Raw genomic sequence first — 21,427 nt, forward strand, 5'->3', positions numbered from 1 at the left:
GAGAGAGAGAGAGAATAAATCTCTTTAAAAATATGTTTTCTATCTCTACCCAAAATTTCATTACTGAAATCCTCTTGTCTTGATCTTAAGTTAAACCCAGGAACATTTTGCTTAGTTCCTAAGCTTGGAATACCTTGTGTGGCAGTAAGGCATAGCTTGTGAAGAGGCACAGACAGCTCTGCTACTATAAATGAGGCAGATACTTCCATACACTTCAGCTTTGAGGATCCAAGTGTACTTGGGAGTGTGGTGTACACAGATAATTCTGCTTTCACACGTTTATTGTCTGTCACTGATGCCTTATCTCAGGTAACCCCAGTGCTCCATCTTGGGAGCAAGCCAGACCCTGGGGAGCAGACGTACCCACACTAAGTCACGTACAGGTCTCTACAGCCATAGTTCCCACCCCTTCTTCAACAAGCACCTTGCGTTCGGAAACTTCAGTTGGCTTCCAGTTACCCACAGAACCCACATAAAACTCCCTGACTATATGTCATGTGCCCATCCACATTAGCTGTTAGAAGAAATATTTTTTTACAATCTATTAGTAGCCATTTTAGTTTTGTCTTCTTGAACTCTGAGGTTGGGATCCACATCTGAGTCCACGCTGTATCCCCTGCAGTTGTCAGATTGTTAGTGATTAGCAGTGTTTGCTCAGATGCAGGAACCTGAGTGTCATGACAAGCTCCTGGCACTCAGCAGTGGCACTGACGAGCCGGATGGTAAGCTCAGGTCTGGCACACACAAGCAGCTCCAGAGAAAGCTTGGGGGTTGGGAATGTGTGGGCTATGTACACCCTTACATAACTTGACCTGGTTCCTTCTTTTTCACCCGACACTAGAATTTAGTGGGATTCGGGGATTTCTTCCCAACCACAAGGATGGGGCTAAACTCTAAGGCCAGCACTTGCCACAGGCTGAACGTGGGGCTTTATGTCCTTTTCCTGCCAGCTGCAGTTAGGCATTGTTGGCTCTCAGTGTGTCCGTCTGTCTGGCCCTAGAAGTGACAATACAGAATGCCTGGATCTGGCTGTCCCATGAGCTCTCTGCCCAGGGGCAACCACTCAGCCATCTGTGTTGCTGAATAACTCCTGCATGAGGGGGGTGGCGAAGGGGTGTGTGTCTTGAATACGCAGCAGCTGCTGGGTCTGCTGGGCGTTGATGCTGCGCAGCTCAGTGAGGACACTCATAATCTTCAGGAACAGGAACCTGTTGGCAGCCAGAGAAGTAGGGGCTTCAGTCCACCCTTCCCATCCCACCAGACTGACCCTCTTCTGAGAGCACACAAATTCAATCTCAGGAAATCCAAGATCAGCCAAGCAAGGAGATGTGGAATTCCTGCAGCCTGTGTATAACAAGGCAGAAGCTGCAATCTACTTTTTCTCTTCCCACCCCCGCCACCTTGAGTCCTGCATACGGAGACCCCTGTAGAAAGTTCAGACCTTGCAGGTGGCAAATTCATAGGTTAATATGGAGGTGAGGGGAGTCGTCATCTTGGTCAATCTCTCGACTGAGTCGTCAGTACGGCTAGGACCTGCAGGCTGAATTCCTGTCCTGGATCTCTTGCAGCATCCAACATCTGAACACACTTACCTTGATCTCCCCACGATAGGTAAGGAAGCTAGCACCTTCACCCTCCTTGCAGAAGTAACTGAACAGATAAAGATGTAACCACCACCACCACCACCCCCAGCATCCCAGGATACTGAGCAGGCCAAGCAAAGAGCAGATCTTCAAGTTCATGCTAGAATGCCTGAGACTGGCCTTAACGCTCAAAGCAAAGCCTTAGGTGCATTGTGATCAGGTTTGTTGCTGTCTTCATGCCTGTGGTCATGGATTGGGCACCAGGATATGGGGGTCCGAGGACTGGTGAAGGCATGGGAGCTCTTAATTGTGCCAATCTCCAAGCAGGTTTTCTTGGCAAGCTTGAGCTTTGGTAATCTTCTAGCTGCCAGGCTCTAGCCCTCCGCCCTGTGGGATTCTGGGCATCACTTTGACTCCCTTGTAGTATGGTGTTGGTATCCACCTCAGGGGAGTGTTCTGAACGTTATGGGTTATAATATACATAATATGCATAAGCTCCTTGGCCTTGAGGCAGACAATTGGATATCAGTAGTAGGTATTATAGATGTACTGTCATTCTGAGTGGTATCACTATAGTAACTGTCATGGTGGTTGCTACTGGTCTTCTTTAGAAGACCCTATGGGAGAGACAGAAGAGTCAGGCTTCCCACATCTTGACAGAAATGTAGAAAGTCCTGGGCAGACAAGTATCCCTTCAGCTTGACTCAGACTGGAAGTCTTAGTAAAGGTGACAAGACAGTCCCAGAGCCTTGGTCATCGGAAGCTTCCCCAGGCATGGTAGGGGTTTAGAAATCAGGCCCAAAGTGAGGCAGCAAGAAGGCTCCCCCTCATATCTGCCCCTCCCTACTCATCCTCACCTGTGGGCAGGATATGGCCGGCTGCACTCAATGTAGGCCTTCAGGGTGAGGGCAAATCGCTCCTGCAGCTGGTCCACCACACTGCGCTGCACCACACCAGGACGGTCTGAGAAGGGAAGGGAAGGGAAGGCATTGTGGTGCCAGGCAGGGCAGCAAGGGGGACTGCTGCCTCCTGCAGGTGACTGAAGGGGACCAGCAGCTGGGGGAAGCCGTCACCTGGGGAGAAGAGCGAGATGGCCTGCATCAGCACGTACTCCTCCTTGTGCAGCTGCAGCTTCTTCAGCGTGCAGTGGAATTTCATCAGTGGATCCAAGAGAAGTTTCTGAAAGCCACCTGGGGGTGAGTACAGGGTAGACAGCCAGCACCTCAGGAACCTGCCTCAAGAACTCAGGCTTCCCTCACCAAGTTCTTCCGCTCCATCACCCAGTCTCCCTCAGCTGTTGTCTCCCTCCCTCCCTCTGCCAGGCATCTCTCGGGCACCATCAGGATCTTCGAAGCAGTAGGCCAGCCGACCGCACTCCCAGGTTCCAGTTTCTATGTCGAACATCGTGTTGAACCTCAGTAGGCACATCTCAAAAGTGGCTCCCTTCAGCAGGGAAATCTGGTCCTCAATAGGCAGGTCCCTGGCAGTAAGGACAGGAGGTGATGACAGCTCCTAGGAGGACTGTCCATAGGCTGGTGCCAGTCCCCAGCTCATAATCCAAAAGTTGGAAGAGAAAGAGATGGAGCAGCCTCCTTCTGAGGATGCAGTTCCTACCCACTGAGGTCTCTCCACCTCCAGGAATGCTCCATGCTTCCTTAGCTCTGTGTCCAGAACCCTTACAGACTGCCACACCCTAGACAGCCTCCGACCAACATTTAATGTATGGGTCTTCCTTTTTGCCTCTGTGTGCCTACCTGCAATGATTGCCCCTTTAAGTAAACCCTGGTGGTGAGGTTTCAAATCAAGAAATGTCTTCCCTTCCCAGAAGTGTTTCTAGAGAGCAAAATCCTGCACATGTCACACCTTGCACTGGAAAGAGCTGCTACCTGATGTTGAATGCAATACTTGTTCCTAGCTGTTTCCAGTAATGAAGACCTGGTGTCCCACTCCTGTGATCCGCTCTCTGCCTGACAGTGCGCTCCTTGCATGTGTAATCCATCCCCACTTGCCCACATTGGGCAAGGCAAGGTGGAGGGCACCTAACATCACCCCTAGCACCACAGACTGTATTTTCTGGAGTGCTGGTTCCCACTCCATCAGGTCCCAGGTTCTCTTACTGACACCATTAGTCATGGTCATTATCTCCATGCCCTTCTCTCAGGAGATGCGGTCTGTGGATTCCAGGATCAGCTACCCTCCCCATGGCCTACTTGATACCAGACAGCTAGAAACCCCACATCTCTCTTCTATGTACCTCCCTCCTTTTCCTTCCAACTCAACAAATGTTCTTCAGATTTTTTTTTCATCAGCCCTGTGTGGTAGTTTGAATTGGTCCCCATTAGCTCCTGGGGGTGACACTACTAGAGTGTGGCCTTTCTGGAAGAAGCATGGCACTGTGGGAGCAGACTTTGAGGTCTCCTATGCTCAAGATACCACCCAGTGTCTCAGTTCACTTCCTGTCACCTGGGCAAGATGTAGAACTCTCAGCTACCTCTCCAGCACCATGTCTGCCTGAACACCCCATGTCCCATCATGATGACAATGGCCTGAACCTCTGAACTATAAGCCACCCAATTACATGTTTCCCTTTTTAAGAGTTGCCATGGTCATGGTGTCTCTTGACAAAATAGAAACCCTAGCTACGACACCCTACAAGGTTGCTATGACCAGTTCCCATTCCAAAACGGAAAAGCTGGCTGTCCCTCAGCAACAGAACTAATGAACCATATAGACTTTGTACCCCAGTAGCAATGGTCCCCCAGGGGCAGAGACATCACAGTGTCTTATATCCCAGCTTCTCCCGAGTTCTCAGGGGGTTACCGCAGATTACACCCATTGGCCCAGCCCTCAAGAAGTACCTGAAGTAGGAGATGACCTTGGCGAAGTTGATGACGCCCTTGAACATGTAGGTTGACACATCCGCCAGGTGTGGCAGCAGAGGGATGATCTCTTTGCCTTTGCTCTTGCAGGGGGGTTGGTAGTTCCAGATGCTGCCGTCCTCTCCCCGCAGCTTCAGAGAGATCTTCATTGGAACGGAGTCTTTCATGATTTGACTCCACGCGCCGGGGTCTTCCATCAGCGAGGTCTGCAGAAACTCTGGGAGCTCACAGCCACTGTTAAACACCGCAGGCAGCTAAGATAAAGGGCAGGAGGCAAAGAGGGGAGGTTGTGTGTTGTCACACACAAGTCGCCACATAGGCTCCTGATGACCAGCTGCAGTGTGAGAAACAAGGTCATAGCCATGTGCACCCAGGTGCACTCACGTGGATAGCTGTTGTCTGACAGGTGGTGTTCTGTGAATGAATAGCCAGATCCTTGCATGGTCAGTGTGAAGGGTGAGGGAGACCCCCTTGCCTAGTATGTCCTAAGCATCCCCCTTTTTTGTCTAGGAGACAAAGTAAGAGTTTGGAAACTGTCCATCAGCGGTTCTCAGCCTGGAGGTGGTGTATCAGATATTTACATTACGATTCTTAACAGTAGCAAAATTACAGTTATGAAGTAGTAAAGCATTTTATTGTTGTGGGGCATCACATGAACTGTATTAGAAGGGCGCTGCATTGGGAAGGTTGAGAACCACTGCTATAAATGGAAACACAGATACTGGGGGCTAGACCATTCTTCACTGCTGGTGCAGTCACCTGAACTACTTGTGACAATTCTGGAAGGAAGGGGTGACACTGGGAGTGAAGACAGAGCTAGCCAACAAATGCCCATTCCGGCAGGCCATACCCCCTTCCGGTCCTGGCTTCACAACACCTCAGTGTGGGCAGCCTGCCTCCACTATCCTCACCCGGTTCCTACTTGCTGCAAGCAGAAAGTAAAGATTCTCTAACCCGAGTTGGCCGGGGAATGACCAAAGGGTTTCTCACCCGAGAGCTTGGGGTCAGAGGAAGAATTTTGAGATTTTCCCATTTCTGGCCAATTCTCAGAGAATCGTGATGCAGACCATCACAGCATGAACGACCCCGGGAAAGTGACTTGGTACTGAGGAGCTGGCAGAGCCATGGGCATTGGCCAAAGCTCTAAGCCCCTACCCGGAAATCCTTGAAATGGGAGAAAGTGGTGTCAAAGGTTTTCATCTGAGCATCCATCAGCTCCTGGATCAGCGCCTGCTGCTCTTCAGTCAGCCCCTGCCCTCCAGACGGTGGAGCCTCAATTTTTTCCCTCTTCTTCCTCTTAATCAAGGCCCGCCTCTGCTCCACAGCGGCATCGGACATGATCACTGCGAGTTAATGAGTTAGCAGGTTCAGCACATGTGCCCCGGCAGGGTCGTCCTCCCCCAGCCTCCATACACCATCAGAACTAGAGTTACAAGTGGAGACAAAAGAAATCGTACAGGGACAGCTGAGCGGAAAGAGGACACAGCCCTGGCAGGCATCTCCCACCACACAACAGAGAACTGGTGCCCGGTATCTCCGAAGTCCCACAGGCTCCCAAATGCACACGAGCTCAGGGCGTACCATGGTGCCTCAGCTCTCTGGTGCCTGTCCCAGTCCACCGAGCCTGAGCCCCCTGCCCTGCTGCCACTCACTCTCCTTCTTCATGCCACTCTCCAGGCACTTGCGCAAACGACAGGCCTGGCACTGCCGCCGTGTCTTCCGGGTGATCTCACAGGTCCCCTTGCGGAAGGGGCACCTCAGCCGGACATTGCGCTTCATAGCTCTTCTGTGGGACAAGAAAGAGCGTTAGGGGCACTGATGTGGGATTCCCCTCTGTCTGCTGTGCCATCAATGAATAAAGAAAACTGGCTTGGCCTGATAGGGCAGAACAGAGCTTGGGGGTGGGGGGAACGACGACGACACTAAACTTAATGCTGGGAGGAAAAAGACAGAATCAGGGAGAAGCCATGGAGCCACCCCCGCCGGAAGACAGACGTGCTGAAACTTTGCTGATAGGCCATGACCTCGTGGTGATGCACAGATTAATGGAGATGGGTTAAATTAAGATGTAAGAGTTAGCAAATAAAAAGCTAGAGCTAATGGGCCAAGCAGTGATTTAATTAATACAGTGTCTGTGTGGTTATTTCTGTCTGAGCTGCCGGGCAGCAGCCTCTTACAGGGCACTGGCTCCTGGGCCAGGCGCTAGAGGCATACCACCTGCCTCTCCAGCCCTTGCCCTTGACAGACAGGACACACTAGGGATTTTACAGAGCATGTGTAGGTTGGCATTCTACCCCAAAGTCTGGAACTCAGAAGAGGAGACCTCTGAGATAATTCTGCAGACAATGAGACATCCTTTTCATGTGTACCTATAGCCCCAGAGCCTCTGTCCAGAACAAGACAATCACTGGCTCCAGCCTTTCCTGAATCAGCTCCCATCCGTCTTCATACCTTGTTACTAATGGTATCCATGGAGATGTGCTTCTAACTGGTTTTCTACTTGGAAGAGGGAGCCAGAGGAACCTTCCACCTCTCCTATCCCCAGCAGCTTCTGGACCTATGCAGTCCCCTCCCTCCCCCAGCTCCCCTTCTAGTGGGTTCTGATTGGCCTGGGGTATAGAGGTTGGAAGCTCTGTAGAACAGAGCCCAGGGTGGGATTGGGGTGGAGGAGGGCTCTGCTGCAGCTTGTCACCAGCCAGAAGGGTGCTGAAGGGCCACCACCTTCACAGAGAGGCAGCTATGAGTGGGCAGTACAGGATGTCAGAGGCTCTGGCAGACCACTCCACAGCCAAGCCGTCCTAGTTTCCCACCGAGGACTGCTTCTGCTGCCCTAAATGAATGTTTCCCTTCATTTCTACATCTGGATGACCTTAATGTCCCTTGGCCCTAGCCTCTCCCTGTTCTGTCCAACAGTGCGGGAAATAAAAGCTGGCTTGGAACCCTGGGAACAGAACAGGGACATGCTGGAAGGCCTGAATTAGATACTGAACTCACTGCAACTGGCAGGCTTGAGTTCAGTTTAGGGAATCAGACCATCTGTCAGCCTAAGGGGTATGTTCATGGGTGTCACACTCATATTTGCCTCAGCACTAAGAGGCCTTAATAATAGTCCACTTCAGGAAGTCATGATAACAAGGGAACACACTGCCTCAGATCTGTGTGAACTGAAAAAGACTTAAATAAGACATAAAAGAGTCTCTCATGCTGTGGATTAATCCTTTTGTACACTGTGAAGATGTGTTGCTCTCATTGGTTTAATAAAGAGTCTACTGGCCAATAGCTCTGCAGAAAGAGGTTAGCCGAGAGCCAAGCTGAGAGAATGCTGGGAAGAAGGGCACAGTTGGAGGGGATGCGAGCCAGATGCAGAGGAAGCAGTACATGTGATGCGGGAGAATTGTCTGTATTCTGTCAATCATATTTTAATAAAACGCTGATTGGACAGGCAGGCAGTATAGGTGGGAAAACCAGACAGGAAGTAGAGGTGATGCAATGAGAACAGGAGTATCCTGGAAAGCAGGAAGCCATTCCTTCACTCCTGCGCGGATCACTGAAGAGGCAGCATGTAACTTGCCCAGCTGAGAAAGGTACGGAGCCATGTGCTAATGTAGATAAGGATAATGGGGTAACATAAGTTATAAGAGTTAACAAGAAGCCTGACCTAGTGGGCCAATCAGTTTATAATCTTATGGAGTCCTGTGTGTGATTTTCCTTGGGGTATGCCGGCTGTGGGGTACCGGGCGGGACAGAAACCCCAACAAGCTGGCCCTCGTGCTACATATGGCACCCACGTGGATAACTGAATCCACAGAAAGCTTGAGAAAGCTTGGGAAAGAATAGAGTAAAGCATGTTTTCTTGGTAGCAGCAATTTCTCGGGTCTACTTTGCTTGCTAGAGGCAAGCAAGGCTCTCATCTAAGAGAGGTTTCCTGACTCAGCTTTAGCTGCAAAACCTTGTAGCTCTTTTAAAAGGTCCTGCCACTTAAACAGTGTTGATGAAAAGCTGAACGCATGCTTTTCAGTTTTCAGTCGTAACAGGAAAAAAGCTGTGCTGTTTTAAAATGCTGACTTTCTGGGCTGTCCTGCCAGGGCAATCTCTGACTCTTTCAGGCAGGCAGTCTTACTGAGTGTGGTCTGTGAGCAGAATGCTGCAGCTTGTTTGCTGACAAGGACCTTGAAACGCCATAGAGTTGTGGCAATCAAAATGGCTGCAGTCGGTACCTCAGCCATGAGGCTGGAAAGCTAAGGAATGGGCTAATTCCAGCCGTAAAAGCCACAGTTTTAGTCCTCTCCTTAAAGACTCATGTGGTCAGAAAAAGACAGATATACAGTAAAGAGAGATTCAAAGACAAAGAAAACCTCTAAATGGTTTACAATATGTTAAAAATATATGCAGGCTAAAGGTTAAAGTCATTAAAAATAAAAAAGAAGAAAAGGGAGACATAGGGTGTGGTGGCACACACCTTTAATCCCAATGCCTGGGAGACAAAGACAGACAGATCTCTGTGAGTTCAAGGTGTGGTAGCATACACCTTTGAGCCCACACTGGGGAGGCAGAGACAGAGGAATCTCTGTGAGTTCAAGGAAAGCCTGGTCTACAGAGTTATTCCAGGACAAAGATATATACAGAGAACCTGTCTCAAAAGGCCAAAAGTTAAAAGTAAAATTAAAAGAAATAGAGGTTGAAATAAAGCCGCATAAAGATGGAAAATACACAGAGAATCTTGATACTGTATGCTATTATGCTCTCTTTGAATTGTTTGAATGCTGAGGAAGGAGCAACAGCTGCTAAAAGACTTTTGTTTATAAATGCTGCTGAATTAATCCAAGATAAGTATTTTGAAAATACCTTGGCTTCAAAATTGAAGTCAAAAGGTATGTTACTTTGGAGAAGAGATTTTGCTTGTGTTTCCACAGAAAATGAGAGGCTCTGAATTTATTCAGAGTTAAGAAAAATCATCTTTGGCCAAGGGAGACCACCTGAGCAATCTCCGGTAGGAACAGATGGCCCAGATGTCTGAGTTCTACATCCAGAACAGATTCAAGGTGCTGCCTGAGATGATCAGGTCTCACAGGATACTCCAGTCAGGACTTGATTATAACTCTAAATTTTCTTTAGGTCCCCATAAGATCATCAGCGCCCCCAACCAGCAGGAAGTAGCCTGAAATACTACACCCACATTCCCAACAAATGGACTATGGTTACTTTCCTTTGTTTAAAAAAAAAAAAAAGAGGGAAATGATGCGGGAGAATTGTCTGTATTCTGTCAATCATATTTTAATAAAACGCTGATTGGCCAGGCAGGCAGTATAGGTGGGAAAACCAGACAGGAAGTAGAGGTGATGCAATGAGAACAGGAGTATCCTGGAAAGCAGGAAGCCATTCCTTCACTCCTGCGCGGATCACTGAAGAGGCAGCATGTAACTTACCCAGCTGAGAAAGGTACGGAGCCATGTGCTAAAGTAGATAAGGATAATGGGGTAACATAAGTTACAAGAGTTAACAAGAAGCCTGACCTAATGGGCCAATCAGCTTTATAACTTATAGAGTTCTCTGTGTGATTGATTTTCCTTGGGACTTGCCGGCTGTTGGGTACTGGGTGGGACAGAAACCCCAACAAGCCGGCCCTCATGTTACATACATGTAGAAAAATGAGGTAACAAGCCATGAGCCACATGGTAGAATTTAGATTTTAAAAAGTGAGTTAATTTAAGTTGTAAGAGCTAGTTAGTAATAAGTCTAAGCTACCAGCCAATCATTTATACTTAATATTAAATCTCTGTGTGGTTATGTGGGAGTGGTTAACTGAACAGAACTCAATGGTGAAAACCTTTGCCTATTATGTTTAAGTATGCTGCTTGTATCCCTGCTCTCTCCAAGACTTTTATCATGAATGGCGTTGAATTTTGTCAAAGGCTTTTCCAGCATCTAATGAGATGATCAACTCATAAACACCTTTGGTAATGTAGCAGGATACAAGATTAACTCAAAAACAATCAGTAGCCCCTCCTTTACAAAGATGATAAATAGACTGAGAAAGAAATCAGAGAAACATCACCCGTCACAAGAACCACAAGTGACATAAAATAGCTTGGGACAACTCTAACCAAACAAGTGAAAGACCTGTATGACAAGAACTTTAAGTCTTTGAAGAAAGAAATTGAAGAAGACACCAGAAAATGGAAAGATCTCACATGCTCTTGGGTAGGTAGAATTAAGATAGTAAAAATGGCAATCTTACCAAAAGCAATCTACAGATTCAATGCAATGCCCAGCAAAATTCTTCACAGACCTCGAAAGAACAATACTCAACTTCATATGGAAAAACAAAAAAACCCAGGATACCCAAAGCAATCCTGTACAATAAAGGAACTTTTGGAGGTATCACCATGCCTGACTTCAAATTCTTCTATAGAGATACAGTAATGAAAACAGCCTGGTATTGGCATAAAAACAGACAGGAGGACCAATGGAATAAAATCAAAGACCCGGGTATCAATTCACACATCTACAAACACCTGATTTTTGACAAAGAAGCTAAAAGTATAAAATGAAAAAAAAAAGCATATTCAATAAATGGTACTGGCACAACTGGATATCAACATGCAGAATAATTCAAATAGATCCATAACTATCACTATGCATAAAACTCAAGTCCAAATGGATCAAAGATCTCAACATAAAATCAGTCAAATTGAACCTCATAGAAGAGAAAGTGGGAAGTACAATTGAACACATTGGCACAGGAGACCACTTCCTAAATAAAACCCCAGTATCACAAACACTGAAAGAGGAGCAATGAATAAATGGGACCTCCTGAAACTGAGAAACTTCTGTAAAGCAAAGGACACTGTCAACAAGATGAAATGGCAGCATACATAATGAAAATAAAAGTTTTACCAACCCCACATCGGACAGAGAACTGATCTCCAAAATATACAAAAAACTCAAGAAATTTGACATCAAAGGAACAAATAATACAACTTAAAAAATGGGGTACAGACCTAAACAGAGAACTGTCAATAGACAAATCTCAAATGGTTGAAAGACAGCTAAGGAAATGCTCAATATCCTTAGCCATCAGAGAAATGCAAATCAAAACAACTCTGAGATCCCATCTTACCCCTTGTAGCAATGGCCAAGATCAGAAACACTGATGACAACTTATGCTGGAGAGGATGTGGGGTAAGGGGAACACTCCTCCATTGCTGGTGGGAGTGCAAACTTGTACAGCTGCTTTGGAAATCAGTATGGCAATTTTTCAGAAAATTAGGAAACAATCTACCTCAAAACCCAGCAATACCACTTTTGGGTATAAAAAAGAAAGCTCATTCATACTACAAGGACATGTGCTCAACTATGTTCACAGCAGCATTATTTGTAATAGCTAGTACCTGGAAACAACCTAGATGTCCCTCAACTTAAGAATAGATAAAGAAAATGTGGTAAAGTTACACAGTGGAGTACTACTCAGCAGTAAAAAATAATGACATCTTGAAATTTGCAGGTAAATGGATGGCGCTAGAAAAATATTGTGTGAGGTAACCCAGACCCAGGAAGACAAATATAATATGTATTCACTCATAAGTGGCTTTTAGACATAAAGCAAAGGAAAACCAGCCTGCAATCCACACAACCCCAGAGACACTAGACAACAAAGAAGACCCTAGAATAGGAAGGAGAAAAAGACAAGCTTTCCTGAGTAAATTGGGAACATGGGGGAGGGGGTCATGGGAGAGGGTAGAAGAGGAGGAGGAGGAAGGGAGCAGAGCGGAGAAAAACATATAGTGCAATAAAAAATAAGAAAAGAAAAAAGAAAAACTCTGCCTATACTCTCACACCCTGGCTTGTGGGATGTGTGAGTAACTAGGAGCAATCTGAGTGAGGCAAAAGTAGAGAAACAGAGTAATACAAGCAACCACGCAATTCTCTTTGAGGCAAAATCTGTGTGTGAAGCCATATGAGGGAATCGGTCCCTAAGAAATTGGTTCGTTTGACCATCACACACGTGGTTATCACCAGCTGAAGTCCCCATGAATATCAGGGACTGGAAGGCAATAGAGCAATGACAGCAATGACTGAGAGAATTAGTGTGAGACTGGCAGTGTTTTTTATCCAGTTTGTAGGGCCAGATAGAATGTATTGGTGTGAGAGTTAAGAAACTAAGAGGCAAGCCGTGTGGTGGTGGTGCACGCCTTTAATCTCAGCACTTGGGAGGCAGATGCAGGTGAATCTCTGTGGGTTTGAGGCCAGCCTGGTCTACAGAGTGAGTTTCAGGATAACCAAGGTTACATACAGAGAGAAACTGTCTCAAAAACCAAACCAAACAAAGCAGCAAAAATTAAGAGGTTGCTTTACAAAGACCTCAGGGCAGGTCTGGGACTTTTCAGTGACTTTGTTGGGCCCTGTGGTCGGGACATGATCTTTATGGGGTAGGAGAGGCTTTCGTGGATCTGGACAATTTAGACTGTTGTGCAAATCAGGTTCTTAAGGTGCTAACGCATTAATGGACAGACGAAAAAGGGGGAAATGAATGGTGGGACCTATCTGGGCCACATGAAAACAAATGTGGAGTATTCGTGTCAAGCCAAGGTTTCTGGGGGCCGGGGCGGGGTGGGAATGTTGTAAAGCCAAACACCATGCTTGTCTCTGGAAGGCTTTAAAACCTGAATGGCAGTTCACCAACAAGGGGTAGATGGAGTGGGAGATAAAGCAGGACGGGTGGCCCCCACCGTAGGAAGGAGATGTGAAATTGGAGCTTGACCAGCTGCTCCGCTGGTGGGGTGACAAATGGTGGCCACAGTGAGGGCCATACATGGTGACATCACAGGCACCATGTTGAGTTCTAGATTTCTTGGTTGCCTACTCAACCAAGAGTAGGTTTACTTGGTTTACCAAGTAAAGCACTTGGGTTTAATTGCAATCTACATCCAAGTAAATCTTATTACAGGCACTACCCCAAAACACTGGGACAGCGTGAGCAGTAAATGGATACAGAGACTGGGGTGTAAGCTTGTCCTGGGGGTGGGTCTTTGTCTTCCCTCTGCCCTGCGGACTTTACAGTATATATTTCCTCCCCCTGTTCGGCAAGATGGAAGCCTGTAAAGTTGCCCACCCAAGGGCTGTAGATATGTAACAGTATCAATTTCATCAAGAACTGGGAAAGGTAGATATTACTCCAGCCTTCTCAACAGCCTGGTGTAGTCTGGGAGGAAGCCAGATGATTGGTGGAGAATGTCTGTAGCTTATGAAGAGCTGAATTAGGCCATCCTCTTCTCGAGCATCCATGGCACCCAACATCGCTCTCTTTTGACAGAACGACTGACCCAAATGATTGGAACCTGTTATGCTATCCTGGACCTTGATAACACTTTTCTTTACTGTCCCCTTAGCTACTGGATCCCAAAAGCAACCTGCATTCCATGGAAGAGTCAGAAGTGGGCCTCTAAAACATTTCTCCCCAAGATTACCCCCTTGCGAGCGGTGCTTGTTTTGTTATCCTGTCTACCCTCTGTAAAGAGGATTTCATTACACAGATGATATAATGTTAGTCTCAAAGAGCTAGAAAAACCATCTGAGAAATACACGAGTACACTGAAAGAAATAAGGATGGGAAATCAGTTAGCACAAGGCACAAATTCTTTGGAATATATGTCCAGGTAAGGTGCATAAGACGGATGATGGTATTACTGGGAAAATCCTACAACCTGTGCCTGTAAATCTAAAATGGACACAGATGTTCTTGGGTCTCCTGGGGTCTTGGTGGATGTCTGTAGCCATACTATCCAAGTTTTCTATCATTTGTATGACTTGATAAGAGGGAGGTACCGTGTAGATTGGTCCAGAAAGAAGCATTTGAGTCACCTAAGAAAGATCCTTGTAGGACAGGTTAAACAGTCATGTCTTGCAGTACCTCCGGATCCCTTTGTGTCACCAGCCATTCAGAGGGTTGGAGGAAGGAGGGGCGTGACAAAAATCACCTGAAACGGCAGTTCCAATATGGCATTGATCCCTCAGTGGAGAGGGCCAGGATCTCATTTACAGCACTGGGACGGCCATTGCTAGCTGCTCAGGAAACGGAAAGGTGGAATCCATTACCAGGTCTGTGGTGGCAACAGTGAGAACATCGCATGCAATTAAGTTTTAGACTGGAGGCCTTTGGGATGCCACTGAATCAAACTCTGCAGAGGTGGCATGCATGTTTACAGCAATGTATGCTGTATCTGCTCTGTCAGTCATGCCCCGGCCATGAAGTCTCCACTGGGACCAGTGATTTTGTTGTTGTTATTTTGTTTGGTTTTTATGTTTTGTTTTGTTTTGAGGCTTTGAGCCTCCCCTATAGAACAGATCAATATTCAAGCCAAATAAAGTGCCGGATGGGACGACACCTGGTCATGCAGATGCTGCACAAACAGGAATGGCTGGCTGCTGCGATTCAAATAAATACTGACCCCATGTGGCTGGTGAGAGGAGAGGGAAGAGTAGCCAGCAGGCTGAGTTGAAGAGCAGCGTGGGTAACAGTAGCTCCTGAGACTCGGCCTGTAACAATCTGTAGGGTACGCAGAGGCCTGACTTTAGGGACAACTCACTGAGAAATGGAGGATTCAGAGTTGCTGGTTTGTCCACCATGAGGACAGACAGATGCGGAAGGAAACGTATAATAGCATTCCACAAGAATCAGGGCCCTTCATGGTTTCCCACTAGCAGCCATAGCCCATTGGGCCCTCTCAGAAGACAGAAAGAGGGTGATATTACGCAAATACAGGCCATCTGGCCCCTGGTCCCAGGAGAGGTGGCTCGTTAGATTCATATACAGTCTGGCCGGGGGGCAGCTAGCAACGGCTGAGAAATGATAAAGTCACTGTATTCCCCTGTATTCTGCTATTTGGCATAGTGCCCAAACATGTAAGGCCTCTTCCCGATCGTGGTGCCACTAGATGCTATGGTGATGCAAGTATGTATTTCAACCTATCTCACATGGGATCGGCAGCGAGGCCATACAGGGCCTATGCTTATGAAATGTGCTCTCACCTGTGTAGACATGGCCACAGGCATCTTCCAACATTTCCATACGGATAAGCAGTAAGTGAAGTCACTCTCCAGGATCTCTCATAAATCTCAGTGTTGGTGTTATATGCTAGCTTTCCCAAGGAAAGGGGTATTTATTTCTTATGAAATAATTTTATTGTAATTTATTGTAATAATTGTAATTTATTTCTTCTGTGAATAACTGGGTTCAAGGCAACCAGATTCAGTGGTACTTCCACCTGCCTTGTAACCCTATAGGGGCTGGGATGATAGAAAGAATGAGCTGTCAAAATAGCAGCTAAAGACTATAAACAGATGTGTGTGTGTGTGTGTGTGAGAGAGAGAGAGAGAGAGAGAGAGAGAGAGAGAGAGAGAGAGAGAGAGCGAGAGCGAGAGAGAGAGAGAGAGAGAGAGAGAGAGAGAGAGAGAGAGAGAGAGACATTTCTAGGGGCCATATAATCACTGAATGAAAATCTCAGTGCCAGAGGTGGGTTACCTCCTCATGTTTATTTGGCAGGGAGGCCCCACATACCATAGACTATCGCAGTCTTGCATGGTGGAATTAGATGGTAAATTTCTGTTGGAATACACTTCATGCTTTAGTTATAGACATGGAGAAATGGAGCCGGAATGGAGCTGCAAATTCCTTTTGGTTGGCCAACTTGTACGGTGTTGGAGAGTGCTCTTCAGGCTACAGGAGGACTGTTGCTGGCGGTCCTGCTCACTCAAGACCCTGTGTGCTACCCTACAAACACAGCAGGCCAGAGAGACCTGCTAGTGCAGTAGTGACCCAACTGTGATGGACACAACCAACAACTTTTCTATTGAGTTATGGAGGGAATCCATGTTTGGTACTATAATCCAGGGCAAAGTCTCACAGCTAGAGAGGGTTCAGGTCCCACTAGGATGTGACTGCTATTGTTCTGTTAGACAAGTGTGATGCGCCTGCCAGTTTTATTCTTGTGCTGGTTAGTTTTGTTTTGTTTTAGTTTTGAGTTGCTTGTTTTGCCAATTTAACATGAGCTAGAGTTATCTGGGAAGAGAGAACCCTAGTTGAGCAAATGCTTATAACAGATTGGCCTGTAGGCAAGTCTCTGAAGCATTTTCTTGACTAATGACTGATGTGGAAGGGCCCAAGCTATGGAGGACAGTGCCACCCCTGGGCAAGGGGTTCAGGTTGTATAAGAAAGGTAAACTACGGGGGGCAAGACAGTAAGCAGTATCCCTCTGTGGAAAACTGTTTCAGTTCTTCTGCCCTGACTATCTGTAGGAGAGAGAGGCCGCTTGTTTTCTCGGCTGCCCGGCTAGCTTAGCCCCAAAATAACCACACAAAAACTGTATTCATTAAATCATTGCTTGGCCCATTAGCTCTAGCATCTTATTGGCTAACTCTTACATGTTAATTTAATCCATTTTTAGTAATCTGTGTATCATCATGTGGCAGTAACTCACCGGGTAAAATTCTCAGTGTCTGTCTCTGGAGGTTCCATGTGGTTCCTCTCTGACTCTGCCTCCTTTCTCCCAGCATGCCATTTAGTTTTCCCCACCTACCTAAGTTCTGCCGTATCAACAGGCCAAGGTAGTTTATTTATTCATTAACCAATAAAAGCAACACACAGACAGAAGAACCTCTCACACCAACTTCCCTTTGTAATGAACTGGGATCTGGATGTGTAAACCAAATAAACCTTTCCCTCTTTAAATTGCTTTAAGTCGTAGTATTCTATCAGAGCAATAGAAAGCAAAGTAGGGCACTTCCTGGACATGTCCATGCTGACAGGTCACAACTACTGTCAACCTCAGTTGTCAAAACTTACTGCAGTAAGTGGCAGTTACTGCAGAGACCCATAGCCAGTCAAACTACTGAGGACTATGGCTGTGGCTTGGTGGCCCAGCTTATCTGCCAACGGAAGAAAATAGCCAGACATACATATTATTCATTCCAAGGCTCAGGGGACTTTGCAGAGGAGGGGTTGGAAAGAGCTGAAGGAAGGGATAGGGTGTTGTGTAATTGTTTCCTCTGAATTGAAACATCCCCACCTGGATAGGGGAGGCAGGCTCACAACACTTGAGAAGTTCACGAAGTTAGAAGCTGTATGAGGTGCTTTCAAAGGTCACGTAGATTGTAAACTATTGCTGCGGGAGAGGAAACTCTTGGTGAGTTGCCTACAAGTCGTGCAGGGAAATATCAATAAGAAAGCTTCTCTGTACCCTCCCCAGTGCCTGGGTGATGCTTTTCAGGGGTGTGTCAGCCCGAGTCACCCATTGGTTCTCTATTGAAAACTTCCAAGAGCCCACCTTAAAAGTTTTTACCCAGGGTCCAGAAAGAGACACCACAAGAAGCAAAGGAATTAAAATCTGAGATTTATAGAAAAAGAATCTTCTCATACACCTTCTTTCTATCCATGTGTTCTTTATTGTTCTCTCTTTATTTTACTGCCTCTACTCTAATTCTTCCTAATTGTCTATAAATCCTTAACTCTAATTCTCTCTCAATCCTAATCCCAATTCCAATTCCCTGTCACATTCTTTTTCTTTCTTTTCTTCATTTCCCTACATTCTTGTTCTCCCTACATCCTTTATTCTTTTACATTTCTGCTCATTTCTGCCAGCTTCTTTCTCTAGTCTCATCTCTAAAAATCTGGTCTAGAAGTTCTTCCTCTCCCTGAGGCTTGAAGCACCCAAGAAGAGATACCAGTGTTAGTTCTTATTGGTCAGAAGCACTTTGCCTAGTCTAAGTGATAAGGACAGAACCATTGCCATGGCAACATAAGGGTTCCAAGGTGAGACAAACTTTGAGGCACAGGTCTTTAGTTAGCAGACCGGCAAGCAAAGAACAGGCATGCTTTTCTGGTAACCTTGCTTTTCTGGTGACCTTAGTAGACATCTGTGACTCTGACCTTCTGTTAGCTGTAAAGTTTTCTTTTTACAAAAAGTCTTTAGTCTAGTTGAACTTGTTCTGAGGCGAATATGTGCTAATTGTGTGTAGTTAGAAAGACAGGCTTTTAGGTGTCTGTAGTCCTTGTGGGACAGTAGTTATGAGGCGTGTGCCAGTATATATGTTATATATCAAAACTATATAGCCAAAGGAAAGGTCATCCTCTTGAGCGCCCACAGAAATCTGTGCCCAGTAGATGGAATATTTCATGAGATAAACACGCAAGCAGTAGGAAAACACCCAAAGCTACTAGGGAAAGGGTGAAGTAACACATGAGAGAAATTAGGGACACCCGTTTTCAGAGTCAGTGGTCCTGTAAGCCTTGCAAGACAGAGTCTGGAGGGTCAACACCTGAATCATCAATTGCCATATGCTGTACATCTTTCTCCACAGCCTCCCGCAGTTCTCCAAGCTAGACTGGGTAGAATAATGTCTTGGTGCATTGTTGGCAGCCTATCTGTAGTGAACGGATGTTTGTTGAGGTCTCCCTAGGAAAAGTTACACATCTGTCGGTCATGGGAATGTTTGAATGTCCCAAGTGTGGCCTCGAGGTGAGAACTGCAAAGCCCTTCCATTCCTGGAGGTGAACTGGAGCTGTTTCTTCCCATATTGCTTCCTGCCTTCCCTTTCCCACATTGGATTTGAGCCCCTGTGCTGAGGGTGGCTTTGCCTCAAGCTGTCACGAATCTTTCTGTCCTTCTTCTGATGATGGTGACTCTTTTGTCCAGACCTGACATGCTGTGAAGTAGGTTTTTTTTTTTCTTTCTCTTTTGCATTAGACTGTTTGGCGGGGGGGGGGGCTTTTTTGATTTGTTTTGTTTTGGGTTTTTTTGGGGGGATTTTTTTTGGTCTTTTTAAAAAATGTGTTCCTAGATAAAATTATCTTAGTTTTGATTCATTTTATGACATCTTTTCTTTAATAACTACCATATGAGAGTGATTTGAACACTTGCTTTCTCTCTCTCTTTTTTTTTAACTTTTTACTGTCCTTTTATTTACTCAAGGATATACAGAGGAACGAAGTGTTATCTTAATGGAAATGATGTTTTCCTGGGTAGTAGATAAAGGAAGATTTGAAGATGAGGATTCCTCTGATGTAGACATGTGTGTCTTAGAACATTTACGAGGGCTTTGGGTGGGCCATTAGCCTATCCAATAACCTTAGACATCAGATCAAGCTAAGGCCTTGAGACATCACCCAGCCAATTAATGGGAAAACTCACGTTAGATGTGATCCAGTCTGCCAGTGCTGGCAAATGTGTGAAAACTGATGGGCGATCATACCTGAAAAATCCCTTGCATCCTTCACACGTCATGACATTGAAGTGATAACCATTGGCCTTGTCCCCGCATACACGGCAGATCTGGAGACCGCCATCTTCCTCATCTACGTTGATGGTGGGTTTTTCTGAGACAGAATCTGCTTCTTCACGGCGTACAAGGTCAACATGGCTCCAACTTTCTTCAGGTCTCATCTCCAGATTTGCATCTGTGTATTTTGGACTAGAACCGAAAAAAAAAAAAAAAGGACAGAAAATGAAGGCTTTGTATAGGGAGATACTGGGAACACGGCCTTTTGAGTAAGGCTCACATTTGGGTTTGATGCTGGACCTGACATCCCATGGGGAAAAAAGTGTAGGTTATTATTTGAATTGTTGTTAAGAAAGATGTAACCACTGCATTTTTTATGCATAGTAGGGAGTCTAGGCAGAACATTTAATTCTGTTATGTTATGTTATTTAATTCTGTTATGTTATGAATATGGAAAAGAAAAGGCTCTTATGGGAGAAATAAATGAGCAAAGACAACAATGTCTGGAGTGGATTATAGAGTCACTGAATGGACTGTGGGCATCATGAGTTGATCATAGGCTGGAAAGGGGGCCAACTCATGTGAAAGACTAGCATTCCATATTATGTCTGGGGACTGGGGAGATCATGGGAGGGTGGTGGCTTTTTAGGTGTGGTGTAGCCCAAAATTCCACAAAGAGAGAAAGGACACTGCCCCCAAAGATTTTCAATTGAATACCAGACAGCCAGTGAGAGTAGAGCCTGGATCACAATCGTTTCATTGCAGGAAACTTTCCTCTTTTTTTTTTTTTTTTTTTAAAAATCTTCCCATTTCAACCAGTGTCAGCTACTCCATACCCCATTTTATAAGCAGGGAAATAAATGTCTGGACTCTGGTTTCCACTCTCAAGAAATACTAATCCTTGATAAGTTCTCTCTGATCAGTGTACACTGGATTTTGCCTTCCATTTGGCCTGGAGGTTCTTCTGAACTATTTAGTATTCTATTGAGTGAGCCGTGTGGACCATTATGCTGTCTGTATGGCAAATTCTGTCTACTTGGACTTTCCTTTGAACCAGTGAGGCATCTGCCAGATGATAGGGAAGGTTAAGTGTGTTGGTCTTTTGAGCCACTGGGGTTCTGTGAACCAACTCAGGACCAGAGAAACAAAGATGCTGAGTCTATCTCTACCGTTGAGAAGGACAGTAGTAGATCGCCGCAGGAAGTAAGGGCAGGTCCTATTGTAAATCGTGAGCTAATCACACAGGAAGTGATTCAGTGAATAATCTACTAAATGAGTAACAGAGTCTGCAGAGCAGACGGGTGAAGGTGACCATGATGAGTGGCCTCTCCCCCTGACTATAGAAGAAGTGCAGGATCACTGCTCTGATGAGCCGGGGGCACATGCAAAGCGCTACACCACACCTAAAAAGTCATCATCCTCCCATGATCTCCCCAGCCCCCAGACATAATATTGAATGCTAGTCTTTCACATGAGTTGGCCCCCTTTCCATGCAAAGGGGAGTGTAAGCCACTTATTGGCTCTGCCCACAATGAACTAAAAAATTACCAACCTCAGTAATAAAAAAATGACCCCAGTTTCTGTCTTAAAAGATCACTGGGCAGAGCAGCACTGTGATACTGCAGCCTTGGGAATACCTCCATTCTTAGGAGTGCTACCCCGTTGTTTCTTAATAAATCTACGTGTGCTTT

General features: G+C 46.0%; 1 protein-coding gene across 3 annotated transcripts in view; it reads right to left on the reverse strand.

Moving 5' to 3' along the window:
- Nucleotides 1–263: 263 nt before the first annotated feature.
- Nucleotides 264–21,427, reverse strand: part of Nr1i2 (nuclear receptor subfamily 1 group I member 2) — a 43,771-nt gene continuing 22,607 nt past the window's right edge. For all 3 annotated transcript variants that reach the window (XM_048422334.3, XM_048422335.3, XM_048422336.3), the window contains 8 exons: nucleotides 19,710–19,928; nucleotides 6,115–6,248; nucleotides 5,618–5,805; nucleotides 4,442–4,716; nucleotides 2,921–3,063; nucleotides 2,657–2,773; nucleotides 2,441–2,546; nucleotides 264–1,208 (listed from right to left, as the gene is read on the reverse strand). In XM_048422334.3, the coding sequence (XP_048278291.3) occupies nucleotides 1,064–1,208; nucleotides 2,441–2,546; nucleotides 2,657–2,773; nucleotides 2,921–3,063; nucleotides 4,442–4,716; nucleotides 5,618–5,805; nucleotides 6,115–6,248; nucleotides 19,710–19,928 (1,327 nt within the window). In that variant the 3' untranslated portion in view covers nucleotides 264–1,063. The remainder of the gene's footprint in view (nucleotides 1,209–2,440; nucleotides 2,547–2,656; nucleotides 2,774–2,920; nucleotides 3,064–4,441; nucleotides 4,717–5,617; nucleotides 5,806–6,114; nucleotides 6,249–19,709; nucleotides 19,929–21,427) is intronic.

The sequence above is a fragment of the Myodes glareolus genome, chromosome 2, assembly GCF_982192425.1.
Source record: "Myodes glareolus chromosome 2, mMyoGla1.1, whole genome shotgun sequence".
In the NCBI taxonomy this organism is placed as follows: Eukaryota; Metazoa; Chordata; class Mammalia; order Rodentia; family Cricetidae; genus Myodes; species Myodes glareolus.